The 17,412-nt window shown below is 48.1% G+C and overlaps 1 protein-coding gene across 1 annotated transcript; it reads right to left on the minus strand.

The window, feature by feature from the left end:
* Nucleotides 1-48: 48 nt before the first annotated feature.
* On the minus strand, nucleotides 49-3,503 carry ETH_00010375 (uncharacterized protein; the record flags this gene model as incomplete). The annotated part of the gene is made up of 9 exons (XM_013373169.1): nucleotides 49-727; nucleotides 841-961; nucleotides 1,085-1,178; nucleotides 1,307-1,390; nucleotides 1,523-1,602; nucleotides 1,728-1,813; nucleotides 1,912-2,240; nucleotides 2,453-2,562; nucleotides 2,672-3,503. The coding sequence occupies 9 exons, from the start codon at nucleotides 3,501-3,503 to the stop codon at nucleotides 49-51; spliced, it is 2,415 nt and encodes an 804-aa protein (XP_013228623.1).
* Between the last annotated feature and the right edge of the window lie 13,909 nt (nucleotides 3,504-17,412).

Below are 17,412 nucleotides of genomic sequence, written 5' to 3' on the forward strand. Positions count from 1 at the left end.
AAGCAGAAGCTCTCTCTGGTCTTGAGATCGAAGGAGCAGAAAAGCCGCTCATGAAGGAAGGATCCACTGCCTTTGTGTGCGCTGTGTGCACTGTGGCAGTCTTTTGTTCAAATCTACTGTCCCATGCCTCGTTTGCCCAACTAACCCGACATGTTGCGCGCGACTTACATCCGCGCTACGCCGAGGGAAGTGGAGGTTGGGAGGCAATGTGTAAGCGCCTGCAACAGACGTGCTTCCCAAGGTAAGCTCCCCGTAAGCATCCCCCAAAGCAGTGTCGGATGCCGTAGAGCGGGTTCGCCTGAACCTTTGGTATACAGGGCGAAAGCGCCGCCGCCCTGCGGTTCGCCCCAAAGATGAAATTGGGAACATTCCCATGGCGAAGGTGACCCTTTTCGAAAGCCGTTGCTCCACAAGGTCTTGAGCAGCCTGGGGCGGACATTTGTACACAACAAACAAGCTCACGCACGAACAAATTTCCTGCTCAAGAAGGAATGCCTGGAGAGCAGTGAAAATTTGGCACTTGCTTTTTAGTTCCTTGGTATACCAAGGAGCAGATGAGTCATCCGGCAGGAGAGGGCTACCAGGGGCTGGACGCCCCCTAAACTGCTTATTTTTATGCGAAAAATCGGCAAAGTAGTCAGCACTCGAGTTGTCGCATGAGAGTTTTCTTACCAGATCTGCCTCTTCATCGTCGATCCCTGGGACCTGCTGGTCGACATACTTGCGTCTGAGGAGACACACAAAGTAAATCGTGTTTTTGGAAAGAAACAGGACAGCTTGGGTGGCGACAAGGTTGCTGGCAGGCCAGTTTGGGAGGACCACTTTGTCTCTGTAGCTCACAAGTTCCTCATCTCTTCCACTGCTAGAAGAATAATGCACATCGCCGTGAGCCCGAATCCAAGTCCAAAGAGAATGAGGGCGCTTGCACTAAATCCCTGCACCTCGTGGAATTTTGCAAACCCTGAAACAATTGCATCAAGAAAGCTTATCTACAGTACAACATGGGAAAGTGCATGTATAGACAAGGCATACTGAAGAATTACAAGACTGACAAACGGCTTAATAAGTAAGGTACACGGCCTACCACCAAGAGTTCCAAAGAAGGTCCATACGACGTAGTACGTCGGAACGATAGTTGTCGCGTCTCCCCGGGCCAGTCCCAAGTTCAAAAAGTGAATCTTCAGGAAGCAAAGGCAAACACTGCAGCTACATAGGTAAGCGGTTTAGTGGTTGCAGTCTACCCCACAGAAATGCCCACAAGAGAGATGTAATCTACGAATTAGCAAAGATCTGGACACTTTCATACCTGCATCCAAACGGAAAGGCCCAGGAAACAGCAGACCAAGTACGGCTGCGGGGAAGACCAGATGGAGCTCTGGGTGAGGCCATACTGCACAGTGGAAACGCATGACGCAACGAGTTCGTCCCCAGGAGCTGCGGCCATCACCATCCCTTTGAATTGAAAAGCATGCAGCAGGCCATAAGATGGGCTTTTAGTCTATGAGACGGTGAAGCGACTCACACGCACGCAAGTACCGATCTCCTTCACTTCTAAAATGCACTGAGATCCGACCAGGCCAGCCAGAAACCCATAGCATAGACCTGTGAAACAGCGAACAACTCGAGATTCCCGTCGTAACTCGTATTCAGCCGAAGCCTGCGGCAGTCGGCAGCTATTTAGAAATCATTAGGTGTGCCGGTTTTGTGAAATGAGAGGAGAGGCATACCGACTAAACGAGGGTAAAGAGATTGCTTGGTCTGGCTCCTGGGGCTCAGCATGGTTGAGGGTCCCGCGTCCTTTTGCGTGTAGTCTCTGTAGAACACCAAGCCCTAATGCCCTAATGAATATCAGACACTAGTACACTCGATTTGTCAAAGCAACAGGAGAGGAAGCAGCTTCAAGGGGCTTACTGTTCGGAGGGACCACGGGGAGCGAGCAATGCGATGTCTCTGTCAGTTTGTCTGAGCAGCTGCTGTTCCTTCTCTTCCAGCAGCGCAGATTCAACGCTGTTTAGGTAAACGAGAGCTCCAAATCCGAGACCACAGCAGAGCCCCAGGAATGCCAAATACCAAGGGTCGTGCCAGCTGTATAGCCCCACATACCGGCTGTCTAAGTCTGTACCCAAATCGACAAACTCTGTGCGAGGCAGCACAGAGGCGCACGCACAAAGGAAGACGCCGAAGGCGCACCCTCCAGTGAACAATAGCTCTTGGAATCCAAACGGCTCCTTTAACACTGTCTGCAGGCATGCGCAGAGGCGTAACAGGAAAGACATGTGCCGGCAATACTTGTTAACGCATAGCCCATAAAGCCTTGAAGCTGAGGCAGTCATATACAGGTGAATAACGCTAGGGAGCAAGCTTTGAAAAAACTATCACAGAACAAACTTTCCCTTGGAGAGATAGCGCTGGGTATCTGTGCAGCAGGCTAGTTAGCTGTGTGCTGGCTTACAGCTGAGGCCACCGCGTTGGCTATGAGACCAATGGAGTTCATGGGCGACAAGACACTTGCGGGAGCGAAACCCAAGGCGACGACGTGCATGCAAGCACCGAGCACATACGCTAAATGCACAAACATGCACAACAAGAGCAATATGCAGCTTTTTATGAAACTGCGACATGCCTGTAGCTGGGGCCGTAGCAGTTGCAGCTGTTGCTGTTGGGATTTTACTTGCTAAAGTTACCATGGACTCGATGTGCAGACACCGTGGTGGCGGATCGAAAACAACATTTCCCAGCATAAAAATAATAACAAGGGCGTGGGGCAACATAGAAGTAAGAATAAGAGCAGGGGCCTCACCAGCAAAACCCCAAACCCATTGCTGGTCGCAGGATTGTCCGCTGAGAGCGTCCGCATCTTCTACACTGAGGCCCAACTTCATCAAAGTGCTGCCCCCAGCCATAAGAAGTGAGCCAGATAGAGTGAGGAAGACCCCGAGGTAGAGGCTGAGCTGCGGACTTATTCGCAAGGAAGACTCGACTTCGGCGGCCCAAGCGGCAACGGTGTTGAGGCGGCGTGGGGGAGCCTTCCATCCGTCAAAACGGTCCCTACTGTGTTGCCATTCTTGATTTGACACGTATTGATCCAGAATTGGCTCTTGAGAAGTTGGCGCTGTGGCTTCTGTTGCAAATGGGGAGCAAACGCCCAGCAGCAACAGAAGAAAAAGGGATCCCCAAAAGGTGCTGCCCTTGTGCCCAAGCCACCGGACAACGCCACCGTGGCTGGAAGCCGGTGATGCGTTCGCTCTAGGGGCAGTAGATTTATCTGCTTCATTTTGTCTCTGCTTGGTGCTAGTCTCGCTGTTGCAAACGGAGGGCCTCCTTGATGTCGAGGTTTTCCACTCGTGTAGTTCGATAGCTTCCGGCTCAGGCTTGCTGCTCCTCCTGCTGCTGCTGCTACTGTTGTCGTTCGAGTTGCTGTGACCAAAGCTGCTGATGCTGCTGAGGCAGCGGGAGATGGTCTCGGGGCCCCATGAGGAGCGGCCCTGTAGATGAGTTGTCATGCTGAGCACATGAATGCAATAAGGCAGCCAAGCATGCCTTGCTTAGCTGTATTAAGTGTCAGCTGCCTGTTTTCGCCGTTGCTTTTGCTGGTGTTGTGGCTTGTTTTGCTGCTACTTCACTGTAGCCGTGGTCGTCAGCCGCTCAACGGGCATGGGCCTCGGCGGTGTCGGTTCATGCCCTTTTATATCCTCGATCTAGTAGGCCTCTTAAAATTTACCGAGAAAGTAAGTGCATTCAGAGTTTAGCTGAGGAATTAATGAGTCTAGGGCCCCCTTTGGTCCTGGTCAATGGCGCCTCAGTGGTGACCGCCGCCAGAGATGGGACCTTACTGCCGTCCAGAGTTGCAGCTGCACGTGCTGCTGTCTTATGGATTCGCGTGATGACAAAAAACATTCAAAATGTGCATGTAAATTGATAAGTATTTCTTATTATTTTCATGAGGGGCAGCAAACAGTGGAGCCCTGGACCTGCCCGCAGCGCAACGACGACCGCAGCGGACAGCTGCCGACAGTCTCGCGGCACTGCCGTCCCTCGAAGAGATGTCTGGTGTGCAGGCAGCTGAAAGGACCAATATTTGAGTGAGAATTGCAGCTGCCTATAAATTGGTGCAAAATGGAGAGGCACTGAAGGCCGATTCTGCAAATGAGGACCTCAACTGCGTCGTCAGCGTCCATTGGCGTCTGAAACTGCACGACGTACCACAGGCAAGACCCCAACCAACACCAGTGGTCACATGTGATGGGCGATATCTGCTCAGTAGTTTCTGCAAATCTTTTGCACAGTGAAACAGGCGCATCATATTTTCCTGTGCTTGGTCAGGCCGCTCAAAAACCACCTGAGAGCCCGCCGCCGTGTTTGTGTGCAAGTAAAGAACAAACGCAGCTTATGGGCTGTCAACGCTGACCTCACGAAATCGGTATAACCTTGCTGGAGGGGTCTCGTGAACTTATTCTTGCTGTTGTGGCTGCGCGGTCAGCTCAGCTTAGTGAAAACAGTATGAAGTCATCCCAACATTGTTGAGCAGGGCGCACAAGTTTATGTAGAGGCAAACAGCATTGTTCCTAGAGTGCATGTGTGAACTACGTCGTGCCAAAGAACCAAATCCAACCTACTTGTACAGCCAGCTTCTGCGAGCTACCCTAATAGGGCTCCAGCACTATGCGATAGCGTAGTGCTGGGGACCAAACCGAAGGAGATTGGTTAAGTAAGTTGTTGCCGCGATGTTGAAGACAAGCGAAGACAAGCTTTACGTTTACGAGCAAAGGTCAGACGGTGAGGGTTCTCTGGAGTCTTTAAAAGTATGCCGTGTCAGAAAACTGAGAGAAACAACTGCCATGCTTTTCTATCCCATTTACCACTTGGTATTTTCTTACTTTGCTTGACCTCGCTGTGCATGAGGCTGAAGGGGGGCAGATGGTCCCTTGAAGTTCTGTTTCCCAGCTACCTCCTTATTCTCCGCTATTGCCTTTGCACTGCGAAAAATGCAAGGTTCCGCCTTGGCTGCGTGCGTGGTGCTTGCGGCACATTGTTTGCCCTACAGTAAAAAGCCTTCTTTCCTATATTTTATCCGCAGCGAGCTACTCAGCTGCCACTCACTTTATACTGGGAGTTCTAGTAGTGTGAATATTAGTGACCCCGAACGAACAGTAAAGGTGAGTCCGACACGATTCTTAAGGCGACCTCCCCGTATTTCTGGGATTTCTGGCAAAGCATATCATTCAATTGAGGAAAAGGGCCACCTTGAACTTGTGAAATTAGATGTGTCTAGTACATCTCCTTGATGTTCTTCATTAGGTGAGGGAGGTGTGGACTAACGGAGTTGTTGACGCTTCTTGACATGCCACAGAACAGCGCTTCCCCGTTTAGTTCAAGTCAGTTTTACTACTCATAGAAGGAGACAGGCCGGTAATAAAATCTAAATAGTTATTCTTGAAACGCAAGACTCTGAAGACTTTGAAGGGCAGATATACCCTCTGCACGGACAGGATGAACCTTGTTTTCGGTTTCGCCGCGTGCGCAGTTGGAATCTAAGATAAGTACAGCAGTGTTCAAAAAGCAGGATGCCTTGGCGAGAGGATATTGCACCTAAAGCTTTTGCATCCAAAGTGTTTCTATCTTTCTGTTCAGGGCGACCTGTAACTGCTCGTGAAACGTATATAGCGTGCATTGGGAGGCCATAGAGTTTGCGTTAGAAGGATTGGCAGCAATTCATTGGCGCAGCACAACTACTATATCGGGTTCGTTTGTTCCCGAAACTTCATTGGACTTGAGGTCTACTCATAGTCGTGACTCACCTACCTGGAATCACTCACCCCTTCAAGCTCAATAATGTGGTGTGAACACGGCCTCCTTGAAACATTCAAAATAATGTATTCCCTCTTATCTGCTCGTGCGGTGTGGGTGTGCGCCCTTTTGAAACCTTACTCCTACCTTGCTGCATCGAATCTAATAAGAGCGAGGCCAGTGCCGGGACTGCACTTCATGTAGATTTTGAGTGGCGTATTCACTGCGCTGATGGGCGCTTGCATGCCAGTGGCGTATTCACTGCGCAGATCGGCACTTTTATGTCCTGCGTGGTGTCTTCGGTTCTCATATGCAAATAAATCAAGTCTTTTCCATATTGCGGTTGCCAAGTTCCCCGTGCTTTCCGCTAACGAAGAGACTTTTGTTACGTACGAACGATGTTGTTGCTAAGAAGAGGTGTCAATTCTCGCAGTTTCTGCGTTGTCAGAAGTACTGGTGTGTGATTTCTTCACGTTTCCCGTAGTGGGATACAGACATTGCTTGCGCAAATTGTATATGCGTCTTGTACCGGCTTGGTTGTATACGGAGTAAAATGGTAAGCAACGCAATCCATTTACTTGAGAACAACATGCAAAAGCACTCGTTGAGCAAATTAGAGTGGGCTTTTGTTCAAGTTGGTTTCTCACTGCTGTTGAATGCGTACATGGCTAAAGGCGCTGCCCAAAGGCAAGGCGACATCTAAGATTTGTCCAGGGTAGGATATGCGTCTACAGCTGCTTGAAATATCTGCGTTATTTCGCCAATTCTACTTTAAACATGCCCCTCGACGAAAATGCCATGTTTTGGACAAATTATAAAAGTCCCGCCAAGAAATACAAGCAGATGCACTGAATTGACGGAATATAATGTAGAGGCGGCTCCCTGTGTTCGTCTGTTCTTGCCATGCTTGTGTTGTTGGGTTCCGTCATCCCTGCGGCTAGAAGAAATGGGCCCCGGGTCGGGTGACCACTCAAAAGCTGCTGCATATTCAAAAGCCGACGGTATAAGTGTGAAGGTTGTCGGCAATCGAACAGTTTACGACTGGTTTTCGGGCTCTAGCTGCAGTGAGGAGTTGCTTGCTCCGCAACCACAGGAGAAAAAAACAGGCCAGCTGTGCGCTGATCTTTAAAGGAAGACTAAAGCAAAGCGTGGACATCTTTCTTCTGGAAGAAGGCCCTCTTTGCGGGTTAGCATTGGTAGGTCTGCCTCAAGCACGACGGCGGAAGCTGTTCTACATACCTTTCGTAGAATACATATTTCCGAACGGACTATCTGGGTTGCATTCTCGGCTAGGCAGGCAATTCGGGTTTAGTGTCATACTGCATTGTATTAACCTTCTTGAAAAGCACAACATATCCACATGAATCATGAACAGCAAGCTCCAGTCACGCTTAGCAACCACGCACGGTGCTGACACTGCTAACACAAACTGTGGATATATTTGTGTCCTGTCGCCTCAGAAACAAAACGGAAGTGCATTTAAGCCTTGATCAATGCAGAAAAGAGGAACTAAGGGGGAAAAATGTAGTCTGCCTTCAAGCAACCACGCACTTAAGATGCAACCGGTGTGGCGTCGTATTGCATTCCACCGCGTGGACTTTTATTCTTACCGTTGTTTCAACACGTAAACGCAGGTTTTGGTGACGCTTGGGTTAGGCCTAGCCAGTAGAAGATCTGCAGGTGTTGTGGGGCATCGGCTGTATGGCGCTAGTCCTTTCATTGTAAAATGTAAGTGCGTAGGACAGGCAGTTGGTGAACCCCTTTGGTGGTAGCAATACCACCAAAGGAGTTCACCAACTGCATTACACTGTCATGAAGTGCATCTGCCGCACTTTTTAACCATTTACAGTGAGGACTCAGGCTCCGTACCAACTGACTGTATTTTCATGAAAAACGCCGGTGAGGCCTTGCTAAGCGTATGATTCTGCTCCAAAGCCTTTTTTGAACTACTAAAGGACCCCAAGCTTCGGGCTGCCGCTTATCGATTACTAGCATGAGGATGATTATTCTTTACAGTTATTTTGGCATGTTTGCTTCACTGTGGTAAGTTACGTTATATCACCGTCGCGACGAGCATTCTACACTTGGCCACTAACAAGGTCACAGTCACTGAACGCTTGTGATCAGCCTTGCAGATACTTGAGTGCTGCTCTCTGCGACTTATATTCTATTTCTGGGGGATGCATGGGTGAGAAAAGCCAGCTCACGGGCTGCACGCAATTAGCAGTCCAGAGTACATGTGTCCCCTCCGTTTTCCTGTTGTTCCGTCCCAACTTTGAAGACACTCCCACAAATGATGAAGAACGTAACATCTATTGAACGAATATATTTGGGCTCCTAAAATGCTGGGAGAGGGAGCAGTTATAATTTACTCAGGTGAATCTCGTAAGGTGAGCTGAACCCAAATCCCTTAACAACAACGGAGAAAACGCATACTTTCTGAGCAACGAGGTAAGACGCTTGCAACTGCAGCTTTTATTATACGTTTGGCGACAGATCATGTGGGAGCGGAGTCTGTTCCACGTTTTGATACTTGTACATGATGTGCTTACCATTTGGTGAATCACCAAATGGTAAGCACATCATGTACAAGCAACAGTTCCACTGCTGCTGTAGCTCTTGCAGAGTACAAGCTGACATAATGTGGACACTCGGCTCGCGCGTAAAAAAGGATTACGTAAAATATCACGAGAATGCAAGCCTTGTGACTGAGTTCAATGTAACACTCGGAAGCCCCAGAGGCCACAGCTTTCACATTTCGATGGTTTATTGGCCCACTATGCCTAAAATGCGTGTCCTTCGCTCTCTATATTTAAATATACTCATATTCTGGTGTGTGGCGGCCTGAACTTTGTCCATTCCCACTGAGATGCTCAGTCTAGAGGAGAGGTGTGGTCGACGCAGTTTTACCCCCTACATGAAACGCCGAGGTTTCGTTTATCCATGCCTTGAGTTGCATCAAGACACAGAGCTCCGTTTAAACTTGAGTTGTGTTGCATCAAAAATTAAGAACGAAAAGATGGAGAATGCTCACTTTCTGAGAGGAATGCCAGAGCTCTTGCATTAGGCACAGTTCGATTCCAAAGCACATATCTAAAGCAGGTGGTAGCCCGGATTGCGTGTTGGCATCCGTCACACAGAAAATACATCATCACTGAAGCAGCATATATATGCAATGCAATTCCAGTTTGTCCTGGAAACTAAGAGCTTGTTCATCGAAACCCCTGGCGTGCACACGTCGAAGAACCACTGGTGGGCAAGAAGGAGGACGGTTTCCGATAAAGCACGTTTGTATCTCTAAGAAACAGCGCTCAAAGTGTTCTTTGTCCTGTTCAGTCTCTGAATTTATGAGTATGATTGGTTTTAAGTGATCATAAGGGACCACTTCTCTTCAGAAATCGTATCCAGGTGGTTGAGTACCGCTACAACTTCCAGCTAGCACAGTGCATCTCAAATCGTGCACTGCAGCGACCTGGAGGCACTTCACGTTCAGCATGCTTGCCACGTAGTCTGTATTTGCTTGCAGCGCATTATGAAGATGCCACGCCTTGGCGCATTACACTCAACGAAGGCTATGGGCGCAGGCAATGCACAGGAAAGTCTAGCCAAAATGAGCTGCCACTGAAGTAGTGTACAGCAAGAATCACAGCGTACTTTTCGACAGTTCCAAGCGTTATTCATCTTGAAACAGAATAGGCGAGTCAGCAATGCGGCCGAAGCTGCACTGCTATCTGCATTTAGCATGCCTCTTTAAGTGTAGGGAGCGAGGCTCACGAGTTCAGACTTTCCCCCATGTGGTTCACATGGAGGAAAGTCTGATGTTTCAGGGCCACTTGGTGTTGAGTCAGAACAGCAACCCACAATCTGTATATGGCGTGAGACGGACGCGCAGAAGCAAGCAAATTGCGAGAAAACAGCCAATGCAAACCGTGGAACTAGGACGCCCTCAGCTAGATGTCCAACGGCATTGCCCCCGTGTAAGTAGCAGTGCAATATATGTGGAGCGAGTGTTGAGGCAGGTACTGTCCAGATCGTTAGGGGGTGAAGCAATGCGCAGCTGTTTTCTGTATGCTAAGGTCAAGTTCAATTAGCTCACTCTCTGGAGAAAAAACGTACTCAGAATCTTTGCTTTACAACTGCTTGTCTCAGCATGGCCGGCAAGGAGCTGTTGTTGCCAGTGCTGAATGACCCAGAAGCCACAAACCCACTCGGAAATAAAAGCTGGGGACATGCCGCCACACTGCCAAGAGTCACCCAAGATATACCTCTCATTGTCGTGCCGCCAAAACTATTGCCGTGAAGTCAGCTGGTAGCTCAAGGCTGCAAACGGCTGGACCGCCGCTTTCCTTGCGTTTCACACTAATAATGCAAACTAAGATGAAGCGATGGGAGAGTTGGCTTACAAGCTGGTCACGTGAACTAATATTTATAGCATGCAGTGGGCATCCCCGAAGCGCTTCTACATGTGGAAAGCCTTCGTCAAACACCGCACTCCAAACCGAGGAACGAGTCGCGTAACTTTGCGTTTGGGTATACAACCTGGAAAGAGGAAACAGATGACTGTGGAATGCTGCCTGCTGAAGTAACACCGTACCAACTGTAACAGGCATGAAGAGTGTCCCGCGTCGGTGCGTGCGGTTGTGTGCCAACAAACTTGAAAAGACAACTGTGACTCCTACGAGTGCCATGATGCTTACAATATATAACTAAATTCAGAGGCTGAGGTATCAGGCGATTAGCACCAGGGATTCTGTATCGTGGCTACACCTTTCTGGGCATCAACGACCATGTGCCGCTAATATTATTGCCCTTGCTTAAGAGCTAGCCCGGCTTTTATTCAAAACGTTTTACGAGGTCCATCTGCCATTAAAAACATGTTCTGCAGGTAGAAACCGATCTACAAACTGATGGGAGATATGCTTGCAAAATGCACTTCTTGTGGAGATCAGACCACTCCTGCGCAATGGATAAGATGTACTTCAGGAGCCTCAAGCCTAGTTTGAAGTGGACCAAAAATGCGCAAAGACCGTGGCTTCCAGATAAGAAACTATTCATACCGACGGCGGCGCCGATGTGAAGCATAGCCTAAACTGCGAGGAAACGTACACTCTTATGAAATAATTCAGCTGTCTATGTGCCACTCCGCTGAATGTCCTACAAGGTAGCGCCTCTGCAGATCATGGAAACGAGATTTGAGATCGTATTGGCGCTTCTAAACTTGACAAATAACAATATACTGCATATAAATCTGGCTGGCTTGGTGGTAAATGCAGTACATCAAAGAGAAATAAGTTCACACCGCGGCGTGACAGGCAGCCACTAAGCCTAAATAATCCGCAGGGGCAGGCATTTCGTAATCTACGCAGAATTAGCAGATATGTCAAGGAGAAAATGTTCACAGCGCACTGCGTGCACGCGGGAAAATGATTCTTAGTGCGGCAAGTATAAAGCATGGACGGACTACAATGTACAGAGGCAGCAGAACATGTAACCTAAGGGAAGCTGCAAGCCTCTGCAATTCTCGCCATTGTGATGTACACGCACTTTCTGGATTGCAACCACGAGTGATCACGCAAAACCAAGCGAATCAGCCTTACTGAAAGTATCGCAATTTCCACACGCTGAGCCTTACAACATGAAGCGTTGAAAAAACGCTCACCGAAGCTGTAGCCTCAGCCACATTCTAAAGCAGAGCCCCGTAATTTCTACCTATGAAGAGTATAATTTGGAAGAATTCGTTATTTGTAGCATGGGTGTTTTGCACTGCGCGAAGAATGCCGCAGAGACCTACTATAACAATAAGAGCGCCAGCACCTCAACACACGAAACTTACTTGCTATTCACACGGATGGATTGAAAAACACACCATCCACGTCAACTAAAAAGGCATGCAAAGACAGAAAATACACTTGCTGCGCTTTCTCCTGCGGTGCATTGGCTATACCGTGAAGGCGTGACAAGGTAATAGCATTTTCAAGCACGCCACCTTGCAGTCACACAATGCTAGTTTATACAGCTTATCCGTCTGTCCGTAGCTACGACTCCCCAGCATTTAACTCGCGCCGAGATACAATTCGAATAAAAGTCTTCTTCAAAGTCTTCTTCCTTAGGCTTCTAGTAGTTTGCAACCGAAACTCCACCAATGCAGTGCATACTAATTCAGCACTTCAGGACTTTGAAGAGGTTGCACAAAACCTGTGCGAAAGTTTGCAAACCCAGCGCAGTAGGTAATTCATTTCTAGTGCCACTTCGCGCACGTATTGCGTGCGTTTGCCCAACTTGAGGGACGATATTGTTCAGCCTGAGCATGCTCACGTACAAGCCGTACTTTGCGGAATGCGCCGCACAAAAGCAAGACTCTCGCCGTGTAGCCTTTGTTTGCAAAACGCATGATTGTATACCCACGATCTTTATCCAAAGCAAAATACCGAATAGCCTCTTCGCTCCTAAAAGTCCCTTTACATCTGCTGCATCACGTTGGTCACAACTTCAGTAATAGCACGAAGTAATGGAATATGCTGAACATGATCTTTGGCTACTTGCCACTCACTCTCTGCCCTCAAAATAAGGAATGTCTGCAAGCCACCAACAATGGCCCTTCTGTAGAGGGCTGTGGCTCAAAGAAACTCCACAGGCATCCACCCGCTTTGCAGACATTTCCACACCCTGGGAATGTTGTGCATTGGGTATTAAAGATGGCGTCACAAAAGGTACACGGTGCATACTTGCACAGAAAGGCAGGAACGCAGAGTGCGCTCGCTGTACCCCCTAGGCAGGATAGACTGTACAGCCGACAAGCCTGCCGTAGTTGGCCAACTGCACTGTCTGTACAGCCTTTGGGTGCAACTACAGCACATGCGACTACGGGTGAGACGCACATTCTGCAAGATGATACGCGTTGTTCCGTTTCTCTGTTCAGACTACATGCAGCGCTTAGTAACGGAAAGCCGCCGTAAGATAACTCTCAGCCGATCGTTCAATATGAAATTCGCCCAACTCCAAGCATTTCGCGATCCCGTTTGAGATTGTGAAAGGTACCGTTAATGCAACCTTTCTCTGAAAGCTGCTGTTTCTTGACTAGGATCCCTGCCTGTTCCTGTGTGAAGTACGCACGACCTGGGCGTACGGTGATCTATTCTTAGAGATGAAACTAAAGGTGCGCCTTCACGCAGCGCTATCGGCATCTGCATGATTCTCGCTGATGTCCTGCGTCCCAAGAATGCTGGTATTAAGAAAAGAATACTCTCCTTGTTGGACTTTTAACTACATTCAGCCTGCAACGCACGTCCTAAAGTTAGGATTACACAAGAGAAGGACACGCAAAATTTAGTTACTAAAAGACCTCAGCTGCTTGTCCACTTGCGTGTTCGCTGATGCAATATGCAAACAAACGCACACATGGACTCACCTCCTACATGTAGTGCGGTTTTATGGCTCAATTCGTCTAGAGAACAAGGCAGTCACAAATAGAAGAAGTACAAGCACAAACCACGGTGATTATTTGGCGCTCCGTGGAGACGACCGAGAACACGCACGATCTTTGACCAAACCAGAATGCAATGACAATTCGACGCGTGGCTGAATGATACTTTTGCGCAGTGTCACGGCCCTTTGGTGGATGCCCCGGAGCACTGCCAAACACTTTGTGTGAGTCTCAAAAAGCAACGAACGTACGATCTACATTTTGTCAATAGGAGAGCAGCTGCCAGCAGCCTGTATCATGCCTCTGGCAAAAACCACTTTCAATCCATTGACAAAACGTTCTCGGTAGTTCTTGCGCTAAGCTCCCATTTCGCGCAAACACATTGGTAAAAGCTAGCGCTCACCCTCTGTTCCCGGGATAAAATCTTGGCATCACTGCTCTACATAAACACCGAGTGAAGGTGCAAAAATGCCATATATTTGGCATGACATTTCCGCTAATGATTTGTTAGCGACGCATTAGGGCAAAATGATAGGTGGCAAGCTTACTACACTGTCTGACTACAGGCAAGTGTTTTTTGCTCCTAAACAGAACGGGAATCAGAATTTGGCAGTAAAATGCATGAAGTGCACTTTGCAAAGCATTTGGTACTGTAAATACCTACAGCCTGTAGCTCAGTCACGAGTAAGTACAAAGTCGCGCATATCTCCGAGGAGTGCCGCGCCATGCAGAGTTACTGCGTCCGCTGGCATCGAAGACGGCGTACAAAAGCTAGTGCAACAACCGGTAAGCCACACGACAGGTCCCCCCGTTTTGTAGGCCAAATATTGAATTGTGACAATTTTGGGGACGTCCACTCGCCTAAACGATTTGCCCTTTGCATGCAAGTCTCGATCACGGCGAGCGGAGTGCCGTGTAAACAGCGGGCTGCCCCTAAATAAGCTGCAAAAGCCACACGCTGCTGCAGTCAGGATTTTTGCTATTTCAGGAAAGGAGGTGCGGCACGTAATATTCAACTTCCAGCATGGGTGAATAGCGAAACCTTACACACTTCAACCAGGCGTTTGGTTAGCATTTCTTCCGGCATGAATGTTCCAGTGCATGAAGGCCATACGAAGTCATCATTTCCCTGGCTAGCAAAGTGATTAAAGCGTCTGTGCTCGTGCGTATTCTCTGCAACTCCAGAAACTCCTACCTTGAATGAAAAATGTGCTAAAAACAGTAAGATGACCCGCAAGGTTCAGGAGATGGACATAGCACATGAAGGTGATGTTCTAGCCTCTGCAGTAAACAACGTACAACCTAAAAAATGAAAACTCTTGCGAAATTCTGCAAGAATGCTTGGAGTTTCAATGGGTGTCACGAAGCGAACCTTCAGTTTTTCAAATATCAAGTCTACTTCAGATAAAACCACTTACAAAAGGTTCAGGGATGAACAAAGTAGTGCATGTCCATCACTTAAATTCTCACTTTCTGCAAGAACCAACAACAAGAGTTCGGCACGTCGACTGTGCTAAAGTCCGTCTGGTATCCCCCTCTATGCTTTTCACTATTTCGTTGCAGTTGTCAGTTCTGCACTTCGCACGAGCCCTAAGACAAAACTTCTCATAAGACGAAAATTTACAACGGATGCAACTGAGTCTTGCATGCAAAAATTTTTGATCAGGCTCACAAGGTGGCAAGCGTGACAACAAGAATCAATGCCTAGCAGTAAAATTAAGTCGCACTTTCTGGTTATATTGATTACACGCAGCTTTCCTCGTTTTTAAAACTCTTTGGGTGAAATTTGAAAAATTAGTCGTGCTTTAAGGGGCAGCTAACGGCTCCGCGCTGGCATGTGTTGCTGCCAAGAAATATTCTCTGAGAAAGCTGAGCCGCCACAGGGCCTGCTTTTGGCTGCGCCGCCAGCTAGCCCTGCTGCGGCTCACATGGGCAGGCATGGCGCGCTTCGGCACGCCACATCTGCAGACTAAAACGGAAGATAACTAGGTAAAGACAATTCGCCGACATACTTGCTGTGATCAACGTATCGCAGCACTGTTCTGGCTAGAGCATGACAAAGCGGCAACACAAAGCTTAGCATCGTGGCAAGTATGCCAAAGTCCTTCAGTAGCCCGCAGGAACCTGCTTCAGGAAGATTTTTGCGCCGGTTCCCACAGGACGACTCGGCTGAAATTCAGCGGGAAACGAACGTTTTGTAGGAATCGACACAAGCTCACAAGGAAACCTAGAAAATATGGCCGTGTGCACTGCCTTAGCTCATAAGAAGAAAAGAACCCGCCCCTTAAGACATACTTTCTGCACCAGTTCGTAGGCAGGAAGCTTTACAGGAAAAAGTGAATGGCTTCGTGCCTAGATCGCTTTTCACAAAGCAACCTGCACGTCCTGGAGAAGGGTAAGTAAACTCACCTCCTTTCGTTGGAAGACAAAAGGCTGTATCTTCATGAATACACAGCTGTGCGGCACGTCAGCTTGGCTTGGCGTTTTACTCAAGGCATAGTAGGCTTCTACTGGCCATATGCAGTGTAGAGGGCACAGCGTAGGCACATCTATAGTGAACACACGCTTTGCAAACATACGATCTGTGTTCAAACCTTTCAAGCAACATGAGCATGTGGTGCGTGCCCATTGTTGTAAAGCCAGTGGTCGGCAAAATTATCTGCGTAAATGGAAGAAGAATCGTTCCGTCTTTTTCAGAGTTGACGGCCTTGCTGTACACATTCTACGCTAGCGGAACACCTAGCTCACTTCCTTTTGCAGAAGAGCGCAGTTTTTCAAGGATCAAAAATACAAGAGCAAAGGCAACCACGGCTCAGTTTCTGGCTCCGAAAATGACCTACCAGTGAAGAGCTTTCGGTTATGACACTCCTAAATGCCAATCTAGCAGATGCCTTTTCGAACTGACCATAATAATGCCTTCAAACGTGCGATTCTACCTAACAATGAGCAACATTTGGTGCCAAGCTATACCGTATAGGAGGACTACAGCCACTGGTCTTGAATATAAAAGCGCACATCCTTAGTATAATCCAGTACCGATTGGTATATGACGGGATTAAGCCTAGTGAAACGCCCGAAGAACGACTCTCCTAGTGACCTTAGGGGGCGGATGACGAAATGCACCTAGCCATTTTCTGCTGCCTGCTCGAAAATGGTTGCTATGTGCCTACTCAAATATTCTGATTGAATGAGTACGAGATAACCGGGATGACAGACTATGCATACGGTGAAAGCATCCTGTGATATGAGTGCACTGAGCAGTGAGACTAACTTCCTGTTAGCAATTTGACAGCTTTTACAATGCCACCGTTTAAGGGCCACATAGGCAATGATCAGTCTTCAGGTTGCAGCATTTTAAAATTCAAGAGAACTGTAAAGATTAAGTAAGTACCTGAGTACTTAGTTAAGGCAAAGGTATTATTCGGGGCACAATCGGCAGCGGCTGAAGTGCAATTTCAACGCTGCCTGCACCTCATGTACGAGCAAAACCATTTCTCTTTGGTGTGCATAAACCTTGCCCGAGCTTTAAAGGACATAATACAAAAACCAGAAATCAGCAAGTGCAGGCTCCGGCGTAGAAGCATATGCTGCGAGAAAGTAAATACTTTGAATGAAGTGCAATGTGCCACCTCGAATGCTACCTCAGTATCTGGCTCCATCATTTGCATACATCCAAAAAGCAACACCAATTTTTGTCAGTCAGTCAAATAAGTTTTAAGAACGCGACAAAATCAGCCCGACTGCAGTCGGGAGTAATTACTGCAGTTGACCAATATTGCAGAGACGTGTGTTGTAACTCACAAGCTTTTTAATGGAAGATTATGCAGAAGGGTTCCACCTCGTTCTGATTTCTTGAGCGTGCGTCCGGATCAACAAGCCAACGACCCACCTTTGTTCTTCAGTACCTCCCCTCTCTGTAGTCCGCTGGCAAAGGCCTTTGCGCCTTTGTACGTGGAGCACAGGCAGCCATTTGCCAAACCACATGAATGGCAGCTTCGAACCGAGTTCCTTTACAGCAGCGAGTCCCGGAATTGTAACTTGCCACCTGTTCAAATGTATGGCCAGATATTCATGAAAAGCCATAGAATGTGATGAGCAGGAAAAAGATACTCTAAGCACCGGAATCTGTTTCTCTTCGTCCTCAGAAGCTAACATTTCAGAATTCCGTAACTGGATCAAGGCCTTCAGGCCTTTAGCAAGCA

Source organism: Eimeria tenella, genomic scaffold, assembly GCF_000499545.2.
Source record: "Eimeria tenella Houghton genomic scaffold, Eth_scaff122, whole genome shotgun sequence".
NCBI lineage: Eukaryota > Apicomplexa > Conoidasida > Eucoccidiorida > Eimeriidae > Eimeria > Eimeria tenella.